The following is a 20392-nucleotide window of genomic DNA, read 5'->3' on the forward strand; positions in this document are numbered from 1 at the left end:
ATTTTTTTTATGTGCTTGTAACTTAGTGATTTAAATGTCCGTGTCCTCCCACAATCTTAGATAATTTGCGGCGTCTATATTTTTTTTTTTAATAAAAAAAATGTTGATTTATGTGAAGAATTAATGTTTAAAGGATCGGTTCAATAGATTTTGTGTTCTAATGTTCACAAACTTCAAAAAATACCTTTTCGGGAAAATAGATTTAAAGTTTTTCATACGTGAACAATCTGGTACTTTAACTCGGATTTACTTGAAATTTGTACAGTATATTCTCAAGTCGTTCCGACTTATGTATATACTACCTGCAACAGAAAGACAACTTTTGGGAAAGTTTAATGGAGTTTTAAAACTGAGACAATTTGGCGTAGAAATGGACAGACAGACAGATATGCCTAGAATAACACTCCTGAAGATGTTTATCAAAAATATATATAAATATAAATGTGTTCTTCCCTGAATTCGGTCAGCTGTTCCATACAAAGTTTACTCGCTGAAATTTCAGCATTTCAGCAACCCATAGGTTTCTGAAAATGTTGAATTGCTGAAAAGCCAAGGTACCAAAAATGTACCTATGGTCTTACCTAGGTACACGTTTCTATATGAACTCTCGGTCAAATCTATTGAGTAGTGACCCTGCAGTCGAGCGTCCCTCGTCTGCTCCTTCATATGCCTCTCATCCTGTTAACAGTAACACCCTAAATATTTTTTTATAGTTTAGGTTTCGCTTATGATTTTTAATAAAGATACATTTATCAAAATCAGTTTTTATCAAGTTTGCTGAAACCCCAATATTCCCACACAATTACACAAATAAAATTCATAAAACTTGTGATTTTTACAAAAATGTTATTGTATCCATGTTCACTATAGATAAATTTGTCTAATGGTACATCATAATATCTGTGCTTTGGTACAGACACATATAGGCATCGCAAAAAATACGCTTAGCGTGTTCAGGTAATACTTTATCGTTCGTTGAAGTTTCATTTATAGATCGTGCGCCTTCTTCCGAGAGCCACTGTGTTAATTCTGGAACACACGTAATTTCAGGTATATTGTATCCATTCTGTTCACCTGCAATAATGTTACGCGTTAACCAAAACCATCGAGGAACAGAGCTTAAGAAGCTTACCCTTTCTGTCAGCCATTGAATCGAAAAAGCACCATGGTGCATCAGGTCCAGAGCCAGACTTCACGAACGCCACATAATGAGACGTTTCTATGCAAACAACAGCAAACAATTCCATGAACAATCGCGGGACAACCATGTGCTCGGCCATAATTCTAAATTCTTTCGGACTGTAGATCTTTTTCGACACATGATTAGTTCTGAAAATATTTGTTGTTTTTTTTTTTTTAGTTTTTACAACAGTCTTCCTTATAAATTTATCAAACCTTTTGATGTGAGAGTGAAATGTTTTAAGACATTTAGGACAAAATGCGGTGCATTCAAGTCCTGATCCAGCTTGTAGGCTTCCAAAGCAATCACGGCATTCATACTCCGCTAGTTTGCCACAAAGTGAACACTGTCGGGGAGCTTAAAATGGAGTAAAAATTAAGTAAACTAGTAAACAAACAAGAAAACAAGAACTTACAATTCTCAATAATGTCTGTAACGTCAAGAACTTGGGATGGCAATATTCTTGGATACATCTTAAAATTTTTTCCAAAACGAGGCATTTGAATGATGAAACAAGATGGAACCTCCTTCAGTTTTATATCCGAGGAGTGGAAGCTTTGTTCAAACAGTTGCTGAACACTAGGAAACGTTAACTTTTCATCCTTCTCCACAAAAAGTTGATAGAAATAAGAGTCTTGTCCAGAGCTTAACTAAAACATATTTTAGTTATTTAGTATAAATATGTTCATAAAATATATACAATATTCAACCTTTAAAAATGGTTCCACTCGCATAATTTGCGAGAGTAAGCTATTTAGGAACTCTTCAGGATCTTTCTCCTCGCAGGTAAGGCCGCTTACAGAACTGAGTTGATCCAGTAGCTCCCGTAGTTTCATAACCCGATCAGATCGCACAAAAACGTTTTTTCGCAATGGATTGACGATTTCATCGCGCAAAACCTTTTGGACTTCACTGTAATTCCGAATGTCCTGTGGCAAATATAATAAATTACCAGTTAAAGCTAGAAATTTAAGGATCTTACTTGTGGTCCCGGATTTCTGTACAGAATTGAATCAAATACACTGGTGAATGTGAACATCGAAAATAGAGTTGCATCAAGATAGCAGGAGTTGTGATGTCCTTGTATGCCCTTAAACTTCCCGCAAATACTTGCAAGCTCTTCAGAGTTGTGTATCTCTAAAAAATTGTATAAATCCGCATTGTTACTGTGTGTAAATATAAATATTTTTCTTAAATGACATGCTAACCCAATGGCGGTATCGAACCGTAAATAGCGGGGCAATCAGCGACACCAAACTTCTTTGCCTGGTTATTGGAAACTCTACTTGCAGAAACACTATTGTCTACATCAGCAAATCGCCGGTCAGCAGTACATCTGTTGGCTGGTACAAAAACAGCTCGACCATCGTGGCAAGTGAATAAGCTAAAACAATATAGAAAGCAAATAATAGAGTTAGTAAAAAAAAAAATGCAAACGATGCCAAAAATAAAAGTTTTTTTTATAAACAAAAACATACCGAACTCCATTATGCCTTCCATCTGATGTCACAACGTTCTTTAAGTTGGATTCGTCTTCAGCCTCTATTCCAACGAGCACGTTCTTCGGAGTGCCAGGAGGAATGCCAATCCATCTTATAACGCCATATAGATCTTCACACACTCCAGAATTCGATACTTCTACAAGGGAACCAATCGCTAGGTCTGTTTTTGGTATTTCATTTAGAGGCTGGTAATCAGCAATTGTAAAACCTTGAAGAAATTAAATACATTTATTAATTTGACATTTTTTGATCTTCGCGAATCGATGATTTGATAACCGAAACCGATATACGAAAAGCTTCCTCAGAAACGTTAAGAATACAACAACTACAAATTTGAGAAATTTGTGCTACGATTTCGTAATCGAACGTACCCGGCTCTTCGGGCCTGTAATCCGGTGAATAAAATTCCAGTACAGTTAATGGGATATTGTTGTGAATATCTGACTCAGAACACATTGTTTTTTGGTGTAGATTCATATTTGGTAATCGCACAACACAGTTTCTTTTATTATTGGTATATTTTTCAACAGTTGAGTACTGGCAATGTTCAGCATTAATAAAACTCCTCAACAAACTGCATATATCAACTCAGAGCACTGCCGCTGGCAGTGATCGTAAATAGAATATATGTGTATTTGCCGGCGATCTAAAAATAAATGCACATTTTCTATCTGTGATGTTTTGCAAGACAGCAAAGTGAACAAAGAACTTACAAAAACACTGTAATATCTTGGCTTTTTTGTGCGACTATCGAGTCATGAAACTTCGGGAGCTATTGGATCGTCGCAGTTTTGTTAACGGTCTTACCTGCGAGTAGAAAGTTTCTAAAATATTTTCTAGCCAAGCTCGGGACAACACTCATAGTTCTATCAACTATTTGTGGTGAAGGATGAAAAGTTAACGTTACCGAGTGTCCAGCTACGCCTACTCTTCGGATATAAAAGGAGGTTTCACAATTTAAATGCTTCGTTTTGTGAAAATTGTCTTGATGTTTCCAAGAATATTGCCATTTCTTGACATTGTAGACTAGAGATTAAGAATTGTAAGCTTACACTATTTACTTTTATGTTTAATTGTTCACTTAATTTTTACTTCGTTTTTAGTTGTCGAGAAGTGTTCACTTTGTGGCAAACTAGCTTGGAATGAATGCCCATTGCTTTGGGAGCCTAGAACACAATTTTTGACATATCATAGACTTACGCAAAGGTTCCTCTGTTTCTACTTTTGTTAAAATGGGGGAAGCTGGTTTCAGAAAAGATTCTTCGCAAGTTGTAGGTTCAGTCACCGTTTTGCTTTTGTTGTTTAAAATCATAGCAGCCGCTCCTGCACGTTTGGGCCAATTTGAGCCCAGAATGTCAGCCAAATCCACATCCTCGTGATAGGGATTTTCCACAGAACCATGATTGGTATCGCTGTTTCTAAATATTGGAAATTTATTAGCATTCAATGATTAAAACCATCAGTGATACGTACTTTAATATTCCATTCTTTCTGTTAGGAATCTTTTTCGAGTAAGCATGGGTTTTCTGTTCGCTCTCGTTGGATAGTTCATAGTTTTCCAGTGAGTCCCCAAATCTATTGGTAATGGTCAACTTTTTTTCCTTTTCTGCTTCATGATCGGATTTGGAATTCATTATTTCCAAATAAAGCCTAGAATATTGAAGTTGGTAGTATTACAAAACATTTCAATACATATATTTACAAAAGAAAATTGATCAAAAGCTGTTAGTTTCATGTGGGCTTTTTTGAGAGGATTTTTATTGCAAACAATAAACAACCTATGTATAAACATTTACATTGAGTATGTAAGTTGAGCAAAAATCTGCCTTGATTATTGATGTATGTAAGTGCATTTGTTTGCATTCGCTTACAAACAAATATATGAATGTACGTATGTACGCAACATCAGGTTGCCTTGAAATTAAAATTAATAAACATGCATTGTTTTCGGTCTAAATTGCGTATAATTATCCAAAGATATCAAAGAAAACTAGTAACATGGAATTATTTCGCCTCAAATTTCGTTTATTGATAAAAACAATGACACACAACAGAGCCACTAAATCGCTTTTCAGGTATTGATGCCGACCGGAATGCCAGTTGACCAATTAATTTTTTACCTTTGTTGTAAAACTTATGCTAAACAGATATTGTTTACAAACAAATAAAAGGTTGTTGTTTCCTTGAATTTTACTTTAGAATTTATACAATTTGTGTCTTTTAGAATGCGATTGGAATGAATGCAAGATATCGATATCGGTATCGATTTCACGGCAGTTGGCAATTCACATTAAGGGTGTTCCCTTAAAGCATATTTAATGTTATTCTTTTTAATATTCTAAATTCGATTTAGTTCTGGAAAATATTTATTAGAATATTTTTTTTTCATATTATTAAATCATTTTTAAATCACTTTTTCTGTAGGCTGCTAAAATTATTTATTTATTGATTTTAAGAATGTGTGCAATCTTTTCGCTTTCTAATCTTAACATAAAAAACCATTATTTTAAAAAATGTACATATAGCTTAAATTTATCCTTAAATACTATAATATATTTATTAACTCTAAAAATCATTCTATTATATGGGAGGTTTAGATCAGAATTCAGGTCTATCCTGGCTCATTGATGTGTGTTGTGAAAATATATCAATTTTGAGTTCCAAGGAAAAAAAACTGATGTTCGAAAAAAATATAGTAAGGGACATCTTTGATTCCCGAAATTTGGTTTATTAACATAAATGGGTACAGGTCTAGCTAATGCGTAATTTACTTCTGAGCTATCTCTGCTGCTGTTGATGGAACTGGTAATTCCATATTTATAGCATTTTGAAAGGCCATCGGCTGCAGCTGTACAAATTGAAATGGTAAGGAGAAAGGGATTCCGCGGAATGCATTACCAGATTCTTGCGGACTTAGGTCTAAATTTGAGCTATTAACAAATTCCGGAGGTGAGTTTGCGTCCTCCAAATCCTTTCCCGTAATATTGAAGTGGTTAGTGGGGCCCACAAGCTTAAGAGAAACCGCATCACGACCAGAAGAAGTTGGTTCAATACTACTTTTCGTAACGAATTCGTGCTTATACTGCGGCTGTATATCATTTTGATAGTCCTGTATCCTAGGAGGATGATCCAGCTCCTTAGATTTGTATACCCTGTTGTAGTAGTTGGAGGAAGGCAATGAGGATGGTTCATGCTCTCTCGGCGGCGGATGATCCAATTCCATGCTATATTTGAATTCTTCGGCACGGGGATAGCTTTCAAAAGGTGATGGCTCGAACTTGTACGGCTCGCTGGATCGAATGTAAATGGGAACCTTTCGTTCTACCTCAACCTTAAAGGGTACTGGCACTTTCTTCTCGACAGGAACTTTGATTTCCACCGGATACGGTACAGTCCGAAGAACAGGATACGGTTTTGGAACGTGAACTATTTTTTCAACGATTTTCTCGACCACATATGGTTTTGGTACGTGGACCGGTTTTGGAATGTGAATCACCTTCTCGACTATTTTTTCGATGGGTACATGAATTATTTTCTCAACCGTAACATTAACCAGCTTGGGAACATGAACGATTTTTTCCACAATTTTCTCAATGGGTACGTGCACAACCTTTTCCACGGGATATGGTTGCGGGACGGTCTTAATCATTTCCTTTATATGGTTGTGATGATGGTGGTGATGGTGATGTTTGATCTTAACTCTCATCCGTTTTCCATCCTTTGCCGAGTGATCTTTAACGTGTTCGTGCAGGATTGATTGTGTTCCGATATGCTCAGATGCTTGGTACTGCCCATCGTCTTCCTCTATGTGCTCATGAACTTCTTCAAATGTGTGATAATGCTTACTTTCGGAATTATTATCGGAGTAATTGTGACTAACATTTTTCCTTCGAGCATTTGACGGCTTATATTTTATTTTGTGTCTTGCTGTTTTTTCGGATGGCGTTTGATACGTTTTCACTCCTCGTTTTAATGTCGCGTTTCGATCAGCCTCTCGATTATAACGATGTATTTCCATTTTTTCCGGCCTTCTTCCTGTATTGTATCCAGATACTTTTCCGGATTCGGGATAGCTCCAATCATGGCTTTCCACATTACTGCTCTTATTTACAGCATATGAACTGCTTTGCACTGTACTTCCAAAAATTATTAAAGCTATAAACAAATATCCAGGGAACAAAGTTATCTGTAATGGAGATTTTTATTTAAACCGAAACTGCCTTTTAAGCAAAATGTTGTGTTTAGCTTACCACCGGGTTCATTCTGTTCAATTTATATTGTCTCGCTTAAATTTTTGATGTGGGTTGTTTGGTGCCTTTAGCAGAAATGATTTTTCCGCCAGTCCAAGAAAGTATTTATATGGACATGAAACATAATTAAAAATGTACAAAAGTTATTGTCTTACACTGAGTATTGTATACACTACTTTCTGTTAAATAAAAAATTAAATATCTACAAATTTTTAATGAGGTTTAAAACCATAAAGAAACTATTTTAATATTGATACGTTAATTATTTTTAAACTGTTATAAAGTTTTATTCAGTAATCAGATATTTTTTCTATTAAGTATGTTAACATATATATTGATGTGTTTAATTTAAAAATATTTGTAAATAATCGTTTTACAATATAATACATGTTTTTTCGATGCGTAACTAAAGTTATTACAAATCACTCATGGATCACTCTCTTCAGTTTGCCGGCTGCAAAACTTGAAAATGTAATATACCTTTTTAATAGTGCATAAAACAGCACAAGTGTACTTATATTTTTACGATTCAAAGCCCGCGATTGCGTGATGAAAGTTAAAGATGTATTTGAAGAGTGTACAAGTGCAATATTTTTATAAATGTTTGAAATTTCTCTAGGTGAATATTTCACAGCAGCTGGTATATGTTGTAATTAAAGTGCATTGAGCTTCAATGTGCGGAAATGCTATGTATTGTGTAATTTCCTGCAGTATCCGTTGCAGTTTTCAAGAGTACATTAAATGCATTTTCCGGATACCCATTTTTTGATTACAGAACAGGGTTAAATAACGCTGAGCCCATATGCCATTTTCAACGAAATACAATTTTTGAAATCATTTTTGAGGTTCCCCCCCAAAAGTCAAACACAATGGTTTATTAGACATGTATAAGTTGTTTTTCTTTTTTGGATATATTGACTGTATGGAATCAACAAAGGTGAACTTAGTCTAACTCGATTCTATTCTCTAGAAAAAGGCTTCCCGTGTGCATTTTAGATTCCTTAATTTTTAGGTGTGAGCTTAGCAAATCATCCATGGTGATATTAACGTTATTTCGGTCCAGAGCAGCACCGGATTGATCACTTGCCACGATGAGCTGCCGCATCCTGTAAACTGATGCATTTCGGCACATTTCTCGCAGATCAGAGCCCGAGAAGCCATTCGTGAGCTTGGACAAGCGATTCAGGTCCACATCTTGACTTATTTCCTCCGACTGCAGTATCAATTTGAGGATGTCGTGTCGCTGAGTCTCCGTCGGAAGGCCAATGTGGAACTGGGCTGGCATGCGGCGGACTATGGCCTTGTCCAGATCCTGAGGTCTGTTCGTGGCGCCCATCACAATCACCGTGGAGTTGGAATTCGTGCTGAGGCCATCCCATAGCATCATGAACTGGGTCTTCATCATGGCCGTGGCCTCGTGGTCGTTCAAGTTGCGCGAACGCAGGAAGGAGTCGATTTCGTCAATGAATATAATGCATGGCTCGATTTTTGTAGCCAGCGAAAAGACGGCGGAAGTCAGTTTCTGGGATTCCCCGTACCACTTATCGGTGAGAATGGCAACGTCCAAGTTGACAAATCGCATTCCCGCCTCCTTTGCCGTGGCCTTGGCAATCAGCGTTTTTCCGCAACCAGGCGGCCCATGGAGCAGGACGCCTTTTGGCGCCTGCCAAAGCTTAGAACGCTTAAAGAGATCCTTGTGCTGGACAGGCAGAACCACCGATTCCCGCAGCTCCTGGATGACAGTATCCAGTCCGGCGATATCGGACCAACTAACTGTTATGTCGGCCGGTACAACCAGATGTGACGCAATCATTAACTCGTAGTCGTTAAACTCCTGCGGATTCAGCTTGAATCCATCTTTCTCGGCCAGCCTGCAAGACAAGAAATACGATTAGTTTCGCTAATTTGTCTATCTTAAATGTGACAAGCACCTCTTCAACTGCTCTTCTGCTAAGATTTTGGCTTTTTTCTTATTTTTACTAGTTGGGTCCATCTGGTTCATCATCCATTTCACCGAATAATACGTTATCAGCGAAGCCACAGACAGACGAATCAGGACTTGGAACATTTGTCCCTTGCTAAGCTCGACTCCTCCGAACCCGAAATTATCCATGTTTTTGCAGAAATTCTATTGAAGCAAAAAGGTTTTAACAAATCTAAATTTTTCTTATTCGTCCCATGCAATAGTTGTCAGTGTGACCGTGATGTGATAACCAAAAATATACCATAAAAAAGTATACAAAATATAGAGGGTGTTCAACTGTGTAGTAAATTATTCCTTTTCCACTGTTCGTACAATTAGGGTGACCGTTCCATAAATTCCGATCGAAAAATGTTTTATTTTTTGCAAAAAATGAAAGTCAAATATATTTTTATATTATGTATATATGAAGCGTAGGGCGTGATCAATACCCTATACGAAACTATAATTTTTTAATCAAGCTTGTTTTGCAAAAAATATATGAAATAAATTAAATAATTTCTGAATGGCAATCATACAAAACTTCTAAAAACTTAAAGTGCGTTTTTACTTGAAACCATTATTTTTAATCTAGCTGTCACGCATCTCCTATTTTCTATTGTATTAACATAGCAATTTTTTAAAGTGTATAATTTTTCAGTTATACAAATTTTTTCAACGTGGTTAAAAAAAATAACAAAAAATAGAACATTATACTTTAAATTTTCATTATTTAATGAATTTTCTTTCACGATGTATGTTGTTGTTAACGAAATTTCGGAGAGTAATGCAACGCTTATTAAGAAGAGGCGGCCAGAAACCGCTATTTGGAATTTTGAAAATTGGTTTTTATTCTTCAATAACAAAGGAATTCAATAATCTAAACCGTTTATTCGTAATTTTTTTTATTTTCCAAGAAAAAAAAGTAACTTTGCCTTTCATTTTATTTATTTAATCTCAAAACATAAAAATTTGTATTTATTTGGAAATAAGTTTTTGATCTTCCCGTTTTCATAATTTGCCATTTAAACAAATGCGTAAAGACTCATATGTAAACACTCAAAGAAGATATAATATTATTTATATTTTTCGGAATTAATAAAAAAGTAGAGCTAAGGCCTACTTTGCTTTATTCGTTTTCATTATTACTTGTTCTTAGGGTGTATAATGTTTGGGATCAATGTTCCATATTTTCAGTTTTGAGTCGATCCATGGACGAAGTTTGGCAACGCTGGCGTACACTCCAGGGATGTTTTCTTCTCCACATCCGATTCCCCAGGCAACTATACCAGCTGACTTGAATCGGCCCTTTTGGCCCTTGATGGGACACACTAAAGGAGATCCGCCATCGCCCTTGCAGGTATCCTTGTCCTTTTCTCCGCCAGCGCAAATGAAGCTGTCGTGCAAAATGAAGTGTCTTCCGAGGCGTGTTTCGCGTAAGTTCGTCTGGCACTTTTGCTCCGGCACCACGGGCATATCAACCTTTTTCAGGATAACTTGGTATTCTCCATCTTTGCCGAACTTGTTCTTGCCCCAACCGGTTGCAAAACAACGATCAAAATCGAAGTTATCACCAAAGTTGGGCAGGCAAACAGGTTGAATGTTCATCTGGGGAGTAAATGGGCTTTCCAATAACATAACTGCCACATCGTTATAAAGTGCTCCTTTGTTAAACTGTTCATGATAGACTATTTCCTTGACATATCGGTCCTCGTGTGGAATGATTTCAGTCTTTGTTTGAGTATCCCATTCGCCGGCTCTCACTGAAATCAGCAGGTTAAGATGAGCTCTCTTATAGATGATATTTACTTACCAACTATGGAACTGGGCTGTTTGTTATGAACACAATGGGCAGCAGTTAAAACCACATTGGGAGCAATCAAGGCTCCTCCACATTCGTACAAGTTAAGTGGACCATCTTCGCGAAGAATTGCTAGCATCCAAGGGAATTCCCCAAACTCGGACTCCTGGTTCGTAGCTCCGGTAATTTTAAATCCCACGCCGTTGGGATTCGAGTAGCCGCAGCCTTCCGGATTTTCGTTTATTGGGAATATCGGATCGTGTCTCTTTATAATGAAAATGGTTTAGTTTTAGCTCAAGAAACTACACTTTTTTTAAGTATACCTTATTTGGAAGATCACAGCACAGATCTAAATAGCTTTTGCATTGTGATCCCGTATCAATTCGAATATCAATTATACTTTCGCCGCTGGTGTTTATCGTATCATTTACACACAGCCAACGGGGTACGCACTCTTTTTGATCGCCGCAGGACTCATATTGGGCTGATCCTGATCCGGATCCTGAGTTACCTGAAGACGAGTCTTTTGGGTTGACAACTGGAGCAACAGAACTGCCTGTTATTGGTGCTTGAGTGCTGGATGCAGGGGTTTCATCGGTCTTAAAGATGTCGGCAATCAAGTTGTCCAACGAAGTATCCTGCGCTCCACAAGTGAATATACAGGCGCATATTATAAGGCAATTGATTAATATCATGTTACTGAAAATTAAAAAATTCCAAATAATTAAATTACAGTCAAAAAAGGAAATTTTAACAAAGAAAACTTAGGACCCGGTCAACATGGCAATGAAAGCTTAGGCATTGGTGATACAACACGAATGTTGTTGCTGCAATATCGCACTTGACCAGCTTTATGGAAATCCCCCGAACCGAATGACACATTTTATTGGACAATACAGAAACGGAACTTAAGCTTCACCCCATTAATGATTTCTCCCCATAAACGAAATATTTTTATATCTCATCTGCTTCGATTTGCTTTCTTCTCCGAAATTCAATATTAAATTATGTTATCATCTGTTCACAAAAAAAATTTAGAGCATTGACAAATATACATTTGTTTTTCAAATATATATTAAAAGAAAACATACAGCTGGCAAATCGTGTCTAATAATTTAATTCAAGTAATCAAATAGGTTCAGGCGATAAGAAATATAGGTTGGGTCAATTTTGAATGTCAATAAACCGTTCTAATTTGGAGTAATCTATTTGAAAACACAGATAAGGGAGGATACACAAACGTTATGCAATCAGGAAAAAATATCTCTTACAGATGTATGTAATTATACATATTTTTCAAGGGACATTTTATAAAATGCTGACTTGGAATAAAAATATAGAATTCAATAATAAACTTTCATATATAATACACTTGCACACATAACCTTACAAACAAACTTTTAATCACATACAAAAGATGCACGACCGAACAATCATTACCATGACTTTTGTTGTTAACAATAGGTTTTTTTGCGAATATATTGACAGATAACTGGTTTTAGTTTCGAGTAAAAATGGCACATTTTGTATACATGTACATAACACTGATTTGTGCTAATAAAAGTACATACGTAAAACCGAGATATTTCACTTCACTTTATTTATTGAACTTTAACATCTGACAGATTAAGTTTAAAAATATACATGTTTTTTTTAAGTATGCACATACACACATAAATATATGTACATTTATTGCACATGATGCAGAGCATAATAAATAAATTTAAAAAATATAAATAAATAAAATGAACAAAAAAAAACACATTTTTCTATATCATTTTTCTAATTAATGGTATTTATTTGTTGTAATACGTACCTCATCAATTAATCTTTTTTATTCTGATAAGGTAGCGGAAGGTTCGGAAAGCAATGAAGAATACACTACACTGATTTGATTTCTGATTCAATCTTAAGTTTGAGCTAGAGATCTTTGATTCCGACGAGACGATGAGAAGCTTTTAAGCTGGTTCAAAATGAAGTTCTCAGCTTCGTCTTACACACAGAAAAACATTTATATGAAATTATATTACTGAAAATCTATTCGAAATGTTTAAAATTAAATATTTTGTAAGGTTTCGATTAAATTAAATCAACATAAAAAAAAATACACATAAAATCAAGATAAGAAATAAAATGTAATTTCTAAATTTGCTATAGAGTTTTTTGATTGAGGTGAGGACTATTACTGTGCTCACAACTCTGCCTTGACTTTCCAATTGAGTAAGCTAAGATTACGAACACCTAATCTTTGTTATAATTTCAAGGTAGGCAATCGTTATTGTCCGTCAGAATAATTTTGCCTGTCATTTACCATTTTGCATAAACCAGCTGTGCTAGTAGCTGGATTTTAAATTACTCATCTATATCGGATCATTACTACTGAAAATTAAACAAAATTTGGGTATTCCCGAAACGTCTGAATTGCTGCAAATTCAGCAGAAATATACTGAAATTCGGTCAGCTGCTCGTCAGCTGTTCCATACAAATTTGATATAATACGTACCAGCTGAATAAAATCGATTTAGTGAACAACGTTCATTAAAATTAAATACTGTTTAAAAATTAAGCGGGAATTCTTTTTCTCTTGATTGAGTCTAGACTTTTTAAAATATTTATTCTTTTCGATGTATTCAAATGAATGAATGGAATTGAAACACCAATTCGATAACGCAGCAATCGAAAGCATCAATGTGTCTACGGTTTTCGCTTCTAACTGTGTGTGCGTAATATTTGATGCGTTTACATATACAAATGATGAACAGAAATTCTTATTCTATTCATCATATGTACACACATAAGTAACTCCGAACGAGACGCCGATCCTAAATATTCAGTATTTAAAAAATCATGGAGTCATTTAAGCAAAATGACGGCAATCGTGATGAGTTAATTATTCAGCAGCAAAGGGAGATTGAGAAGGAGGTAAGTGCAGTGCAGCACGAAATGTAATAATGTAAAGTTTACTAATGCTGAATTCGGCAAACTTTAGATCAGCGATACTACTCCCTTGGTGAGCGAGCAGTTGCCGCTAACTTGTTTGTGGGCCGAATACAATGGCGACGACATATTCACAGCCAAGATCCAGGATCTGTCCACCAAGTACAAGTTCATTCGCCGCACCCGCCCCGATGGAAACTGTTTCTTCAGAGCCTTTGCATATTCGTACTTGGAGTATTTGATCTCAAACAGTAGTGCGTACCAGGAGTTCCGAAAACTGGCCGAGGAGTCCAAGGATAAGCTCGTCCAGCTGGGTTTTCCTAGTTTCACATTAGAGGACTTCCATGAGACTGTAGGTACACCCTCTTGAACTACCCGAATTCCTAATGATTTTCTAATATGTTTAGTTTATGGAAGTCATTAAGCGCGTTAGTCCCGACAATCCTGGTGGACAGAGCAAGGTCCAGAGCGAACTACACAAAATCTTCAATGAGCAGGGCTACTCGGACTACGTGGTGGTTTACCTACGTCTGATTACGTCGGGAAAACTTCAGGAGGAGGCTGACTTTTACCAAAACTTTATAGAGGGCGACTTCACCATTGAAGAGTTCCGACACCAAGAAGTGGAACCCATGTACAAGGAATCGGATCATATCCACATAATCGCCTTGTGCACTGCCCTCGGCGCGGGAGTCCGCGTTGAATACTTGGACCGTGGTGAGGGAGGCACTGTCAAGGCTCACGACTTCCCCGAGGGAACAGAGCCCCGAATTTACCTCATATACAGACCAGGTCACTACGATATACTGTACCCAAATTAAATTGCTCTTAATAATAATGTTTATGTATATACAAGTAAGATGTAAAATAAATTACCATTTATTTGCATATATAATATTACGTTTGGATTTATATTAATGCCTTTAAGCACCTTTATGGGATCCAACGGGCTTAAGATAATCATCATAAGAATTAACCCTAGACAACAGAGAAACGCACCTTTTACACATATCGTAGTTGTTAATTTATTTAAACACTAATCTTTATTATTTGATTTGAACGATTGTGATAGTGACATAATGAAATTGTCTAATGTTTTATAAAATATTAAGTTTTATTAACGGTACTTCGCCATCATTTCATCGGGAAATTTCTGGCGATGCGCAGACAATGAGAGGTTGACAATAATCTCCCGGTCGTCCATCCGTCAGGCGCCTCCGCAGTAAGATTTAATTGTAGGATGATATTGACCACAAGATTTCAGCTCAGTAAAGACTTCCGTAAAAAATCCAGGCTCAGCATTGATTTTAAGCATTTTATCACTTAGCTTGTTTACAATGACAAGACACCTGAAATTAAATATGAAGCAATTGAGAATTAATATTATACGTGAGAGAGCTTATCATAATTTAGTCGGTAGTTGATTTAACGGATTTTTGCAATGTTCCAAAATACAAAATATTTCAGTTAATCAGGGTTAGGTTAAATTAACATCTATTTTACATCTTTCCATTAGCTCAATATTAAAAGAAATTATCTGTGCTAAAAAGTTATACAAATTTTAAAACTGTATCATTTGGAAATACCGAAAAAGTGTATTGAAAAATCGTTATAATTTTAGTTTTTAAACATATACGCATAACAATCAAAATATAGTTGTCTAATAGACAATTAAATTATTTTGTGTTTTCTGGTTATTAATAAGAAATTAATAATTGTATCTTACCTGTCCCAAAACTTTTCCTTTGAGTCTTCAACCAAAAATGGTTTGAGGGGATAACTGATTTCATTGCCCATGTATGAGTACGACAGATACAAACAGGTGAGAACTGAGGCCTGAAGATCTGATTCCTTGCTTTCTTCTCCACTAACAAGTTCGCGGACCAGCATATAGACAAACACCACATTTGCTGGGTTTATAAAGGCTACATCCTGGGAAATGAAAAAAACGTTTGTCAGCTCATTGGAAGGAAATGGAATTTTAATGATTTTAGCAAATAAATTGATTCAATTACCTGCCATCCTTGGAGCAAAAGACTGCGATCAACTGCTCTGAGCCACATAACAGCATCGCCAGCATCGAAGTTGTTTAGTCTTTGACAACGACAGTGCAAAAACATTCCCAAGCACTTAAGCAATTCGGATGTGGATGCCTGTGGATTATGAAACGTTTTTTTCTCAGTTGAATAAACACAATTTATTTGTATTACTATTTGTGAATTTAAATCACAAAAAATTGTTTTAACTAAATTTAAGTCTAATTTATTAAATGATGTTGTGGTTATTAATACAAGAAATATTATGAAAGTATACTTAAAATTGTATTGTAAATTCCTTTTTTATTTATTTTATTTGAATAATTAAAGAGAACATTAAGTACTGAGAAAATTTTAAATAAAAAATTCATAAAAATATTAGTTAAATCTTCCTTTTGAGTTGGGAGAAAATAAACTTTTTGCTTATACGGCTTTTCTGGATTTAAACGAACTTTTCTGGGAAATTAAGGAACTATATATTAAAAAATATCAACTTAAAAACTTTTGCAAAAAACTACTAGAGAAAAAAACGCTATAAGAAGACCGTTGAAAAGTGGGCGATTTTATTAATGTGCTTCTAGCATCTTGAAAAGTGAATACCATAATTTTAAAGATTCGCGACAGCTTTCTTGAAATTTTCAAAGATGGGAAGGTCAGCGCTTGTGCTTGTACGAATAATATTTTATTTTTAATATTAACATATTCTTTATGTAGCCGTTAAACTTGCTCCTTAATGTACTTGAATTTCCTTGCTTTTCCATACGATAACCTCCATCTTGAGCCTTTTTAGAATAAGTTTCCTATAAAACCAAGCTAAAAAAAACCGTCCTGTCAGTTTTCTTTAATGGCAAGGATTTTTATTCTTCAAAACTTCAACTTTTTCTAATTTTTTTTTCACTTTTGTGATCGAGATCAAATAATTGAAAGGCATAGAAATGGGAGATTTGCTTACCAAAAACTCATACTGCGATTCGGGTCGCATTATTTATTTTAGACTTTATTTTACAATTGTTTGGATTTTATTCCAATTTTCTTTGCACCAATATCTACTATTTAAAATGGTGAGAGTATAATTCTTTATAAAAAACCACCCTAATGTAATAAAGATACGATTAATAAATAAATAATAATTAAAATAAAATTTGACAAACAATTCAACGGCAACTCTTTTCAAAAGGATTTTTGAATCGAGTAGTTACGAAGGTTTCTTTTTAAAAAATTGAACATGATTAGTCCTGCTGGACAACTAACCTGAATGACGGTTTTGCGAGGGATCTGGTTGGTATTTTTGATCTGAATGGACGACGCTTGGACTTGCTGTGGCAGACTGAGCGTCAGGGGCTGTTTCTGGATGAGCTTGTTGTGGTTCGAAATCGAGCTCTTGTTGTTCACCCTCACGGGGTCTTTCGCCTTGGAAGGATTCTGCGATTTGCCGGTTGGTCCGGTTAGGACCTCCTCCCGGATATCCTGGGCCTGGTTCTGATTCTGGTTCTGATTCTGATTCTGGTTTTGGTTCTGATTCTGATTGCAGTGCTGCTGGTTGTGCTCCTCGATGCGGTTGCAGTGCAGCTGAATGTTTCGATTCTTGTCCGACGAGGAGGCAAACGAGGACTCCAGGAGCTGGGCCTTAAAGCAGGCCGTGGGCAGATTGGCGCACTTGTTCTTGTTCTCGATCTTCTTCTTGTTGTGGGACGTGGATAGCTTCTTCCACGAGAGGGCATTGATGAAGATCGAGTGTTTCTTCAAGTTCTTCTCGAACGAGCTCTTCTCCGCCTTGAGCACCGAGTTCTCGTTATGCGTGTCCAGGACATTGGTGATCGTGTCCTTCGAGGCATTCGCCAAATTGTTTAAATTGTGCGAACTCAGCTGCGTTTGTGTCTGTAGATTGATGTGCACTCCGCCACATGAACCCTGCTGTCCAATGACGTTCTTGGCCAACTGATGGCAGGCCGACTTCTTGTTCTCCCTGTTCTTGGCGTTATTTAGCTGCTCGTACGAGAAGTTATTCAGATGCGAGTCAATTGAGCCTGTACTGTCGTTCTCGTTTCGTATATCGGTCGAGTGGTTATATTGGAAATTTGGCTGAGACGAGTATATGGGATGCCGATCCCGTGGATTGAAACTCAACACCGTTCCCATGATGGCTGAAATAATGGTTTTAATCAATAAGACCCTCGAACGCCCTCCTCCTCCTCCTCCTCCTCCTTCTTCTTCGTTGGTAAGGTTATTTTAAAATATTGATTTTCAATCTACATAAGTACCTCATGCAAAAGCAGAAAGGTGAAAATAAACAACAAACCAAGAATTCATTTTGCACAAATATAATATTACGAAGGAATTTTACAAATGCTCTAAGCTAGTTTTTACCTTATTCGATTGAAATTACTTGGGGGAAAAAATTGCCAAGACTGCTTTAGAACGCGTATATATCTCACTGCAGAAGCGCGATGTTATGCCATTTTGAACGGCTGCATAATTGTACTTATCTATGGACGCCGTTACCACTAATCATATATTTTTTTAGCACCAATTTCAACGTTGCACTTGTTTATGAAAACATCTTTTCGCTACAAGCTTATGAAATAAGTACACAGTCTTAAAATCGATACAAAGTATGCGCAGGCCCAAAAGCGAGGGTGGGCACTTTTCCTTTTTCGCATTTCTGGGCATGCTCAGTAAAGGTGTTTTTGGTTTCTTTATTTGAATATTCAAAGTTCCTAGCTTCAATACAAAAATCTTTTCAAGAATTTCTAATATTATTTTATTTTAACTTGTTGTTAAAAAACTTTTGACTTTAGGGGAAATTAACCAAATGTTTGTTGATGGCAAGGAAATTTATAGAAAATTGTAAGTTGCATTTGGCAAATAAAATGTAGCAAAATGGATTTAATGCTTTTATTTACACTTAAAAAAATAGTGATGTTGCTTATAAAAAAAATCAAATCAAAAATTAAACCGTTGCCATTGCTGAAGTTGTTTTGCATTCTTCACACTCGTCTTCTGATTTAGAAATGTTTTTTACTTAACAAATCAATTAAATAGCCAAGATCTTAGTAGCTTGCAAATGCTATTAGAAATACCCCAACCCTTAATAATTATAAATTACATTTCCACAACCCCTAATAAAACACAAACTTCCCAAATATGTTCTTTATTTCACTACAGTAACAATGTCCGAATTTAAATTTAATAATAACATGCTGCCTGAGCAAACAACACAGACAGTTATCGCAAGATCGCCCAAAAGTGACTGAAGGATCAAGAATATACTGCTGAACTGCTTAATTTTGTTGGTAACGCTTGGATTTATAAACATAAGCAACATGGGTCCCACACTGGGCGGTAAATTGTCTCTTTTATGATATTGCAAGAATGCAAGTTCCAAGATAACAAAAAGCAGGACAGGCAAGAAAACGCTGCTATTTGTGTAAAGCGCTAACCAAAATCCGACGCAAGCGGCCAAAACAATGTGAACTCTGCTCTTCACAAATGCATTGGGAGCACTGGTTTTTTGGGATACAGGATGTTCCGGAAAAAATGGACGGTTTATTGGAACATCAGGTTCAACCTCAGGATCAGAATATTGGGGATTAGCTGGTCCATCGTCTGAAATATTATAATTATTTGATATTAGGATATTAATAATTGATATATACAGATGTATCTATATAAAAAAAAGTGCAATAGGATGGTCCAAATTTTTTAAAGAAAATTATTATTATTGGAAAGCCTTTTTTTTCCGCTTATACTAAGCGCTTAAGTGCATTTAAGGCGTACCTAAAAAAATTTTGTAGGAAAATTTCTGTTTAGGGTTTAAGCTTCGGTGATAAAATTTTTAAGTAAATAGTAAATCTTAAATATTAAAACGGCAAAAGTGAGGTTTGTTTTGGACCACCCTAATCTACATACATACATATCTACATGTCATTTTTTGATAGAAAACAATTGCTTCACATTTAATATGATTGAATTAAATGCATTTTTTACGGAGTTTATCGCAATCGCAATACTTTTGGACTCAATTACTTATGGGCAATGTTCAATGTACATATCTACATATGTATAAATTATTATGTGTTACCGAGGTTTTCGTTGTGTAGCGTTGTAGCTCTGCCATTCAATTTGTCGAGTCGTGACTTAGAGGCTTCCAATATTTTCTTTCGGCGTAATTCCCGCCTCAAAGCAATGGATTGCTGTGTAGGATTTTCATCTGTAGCTACCGGAACATTATCCATATTTATAAACAGAAATTTACAAGTAATTTAATAGAATTGATAAGACCGTTTTGTAATGGGTAAACTCATGTTAACCGTGTCAAGTTAACGTCGAAACTTGGTCTTTATTTGAACCAATGGAATGTGCCCATTTTAAATGTTTTGAATTATACAAACATATTTTTATTAATCTGAGAAAAGCTACGAAAATATATTTTAAATTGGTTATTTTTATTTATCTATGGTGTTCGTACTTAGTTTTTTTTGTATTATAATCAAATGCTTGGAAAACAAAATCTTAGTAGTTTTAGAATTTGTATAGTCTTTTACTATATTTTTAGCATCTTATATATTTTAATTCATTAATTTTATTAATCTAAGAAAAGCAAGGAAAATATATTTAAATTCGGTTGATTTATTTTATCTAATGTGTAATATGGTATTTATTTTAAATAGCTTGTATGATTATGGTATTGGTTTTTGTTTTCTAGTTTAAAACTTTCACCATTTAA

General features: G+C 35.6%; 7 protein-coding genes across 10 annotated transcripts; 1 reads left to right on the top strand and 6 right to left on the bottom strand.

Moving 5' to 3' along the window:
• Positions 1–826: 826 nt before the first annotated feature.
• LOC108142081 (ubiquitin carboxyl-terminal hydrolase CYLD) lies at positions 827–4920 on the bottom strand. Of its 4 annotated transcripts, none has more exons than XM_017265769.2 (11): positions 4803–4920; positions 4156–4332; positions 3883–4100; positions 2659–2890; positions 2389–2564; positions 2163–2317; positions 1891–2109; positions 1596–1830; positions 1396–1537; positions 1133–1329; positions 827–1074 (listed from the first exon to the last, which is right to left on the bottom strand). In XM_017265769.2, the coding sequence occupies exons 2-11, from the start codon at positions 4314–4316 to the stop codon at positions 881–883; spliced, it is 1929 nt and encodes a 642-aa protein (XP_017121258.1). In that variant the 5' UTR covers positions 4317–4332; positions 4803–4920; the 3' UTR covers positions 827–880. The 4 variants fall into 4 exon arrangements, with proteins under 4 accessions (XP_017121258.1, XP_017121261.1, XP_017121260.1 ...); XM_017265772.2 differs by lacking the exons at positions 3883–4100; positions 4156–4332; positions 4803–4920 and adding exons at positions 3054–3328; positions 3396–3454; positions 3590–3828; XM_017265771.2 differs by lacking the exons at positions 3883–4100; positions 4156–4332; positions 4803–4920 and adding exons at positions 3054–3328; positions 3396–3489; positions 3590–3828.
• A 515-nt stretch (positions 4921–5435) lies between these two features.
• Positions 5436–6956, bottom strand: LOC108141656. Its single transcript, XM_017265126.2, has 2 exons — positions 6933–6956; positions 5436–6868 (listed from the first exon to the last, which is right to left on the bottom strand). The coding sequence occupies exons 1-2, from the start codon at positions 6942–6944 to the stop codon at positions 5450–5452; spliced, it is 1431 nt and encodes a 476-aa protein (XP_017120615.1). The 5' UTR covers positions 6945–6956; the 3' UTR covers positions 5436–5449.
• Positions 6957–7805: 849 nt separating this feature from the next.
• LOC108142132 (outer mitochondrial transmembrane helix translocase) lies at positions 7806–9140 on the bottom strand. The gene is made up of 2 exons (XM_017265827.2): positions 8864–9140; positions 7806–8803 (listed from the first exon to the last, which is right to left on the bottom strand). Exons 1-2 carry the CDS (start codon positions 9043–9045, stop codon positions 7876–7878), a joined length of 1110 nt encoding a protein of 369 aa, XP_017121316.1. The 5' UTR covers positions 9046–9140; the 3' UTR covers positions 7806–7875.
• An 816-nt stretch (positions 9141–9956) lies between these two features.
• On the bottom strand, positions 9957–12616 carry LOC108142073 (phenoloxidase-activating factor 2). The gene is made up of 4 exons (XM_017265759.2): positions 12510–12616; positions 11017–11392; positions 10706–10958; positions 9957–10655 (listed from the first exon to the last, which is right to left on the bottom strand). The coding sequence occupies exons 1-4, from the start codon at positions 12512–12514 to the stop codon at positions 10048–10050; spliced, it is 1242 nt and encodes a 413-aa protein (XP_017121248.1). The 5' UTR covers positions 12515–12616; the 3' UTR covers positions 9957–10047.
• Positions 12617–13390: 774 nt separating this feature from the next.
• Positions 13391–14518, top strand: LOC108142034 (ubiquitin thioesterase otubain-like). Its single transcript, XM_017265710.2, has 3 exons — positions 13391–13615; positions 13683–13982; positions 14038–14518. Exons 1-3 carry the CDS (start codon positions 13541–13543, stop codon positions 14449–14451), a joined length of 789 nt encoding a protein of 262 aa, XP_017121199.1. The 5' UTR covers positions 13391–13540; the 3' UTR covers positions 14452–14518.
• Positions 14519–14630: 112 nt separating this feature from the next.
• On the bottom strand, positions 14631–18269 carry LOC108142032 (cyclin-dependent kinase 5 activator 1). The gene is made up of 5 exons (XM_017265709.1): positions 18034–18269; positions 16918–17810; positions 15646–15783; positions 15357–15562; positions 14631–14979 (listed from the first exon to the last, which is right to left on the bottom strand). Exons 2-5 carry the CDS (start codon positions 17803–17805, stop codon positions 14838–14840), a joined length of 1374 nt encoding a protein of 457 aa, XP_017121198.1. The 5' UTR covers positions 17806–17810; positions 18034–18269; the 3' UTR covers positions 14631–14837.
• Positions 18270–18801: 532 nt separating this feature from the next.
• On the bottom strand, positions 18802–19987 carry LOC108141703. The gene is made up of 2 exons (XM_017265187.2): positions 19748–19987; positions 18802–19272 (listed from the first exon to the last, which is right to left on the bottom strand). The coding sequence occupies exons 1-2, from the start codon at positions 19899–19901 to the stop codon at positions 18818–18820; spliced, it is 609 nt and encodes a 202-aa protein (XP_017120676.1). The 5' UTR covers positions 19902–19987; the 3' UTR covers positions 18802–18817.
• Positions 19988–20392: the final 405 nt, after the last annotated feature.

This window comes from Drosophila elegans, unplaced genomic scaffold (genome assembly GCF_018152505.1).
Source record: "Drosophila elegans isolate 14027-0461.03 unplaced genomic scaffold, ASM1815250v1 contig_814, whole genome shotgun sequence".
Lineage (NCBI taxonomy): Eukaryota > Metazoa > Arthropoda > Insecta > Diptera > Drosophilidae > Drosophila > Drosophila elegans.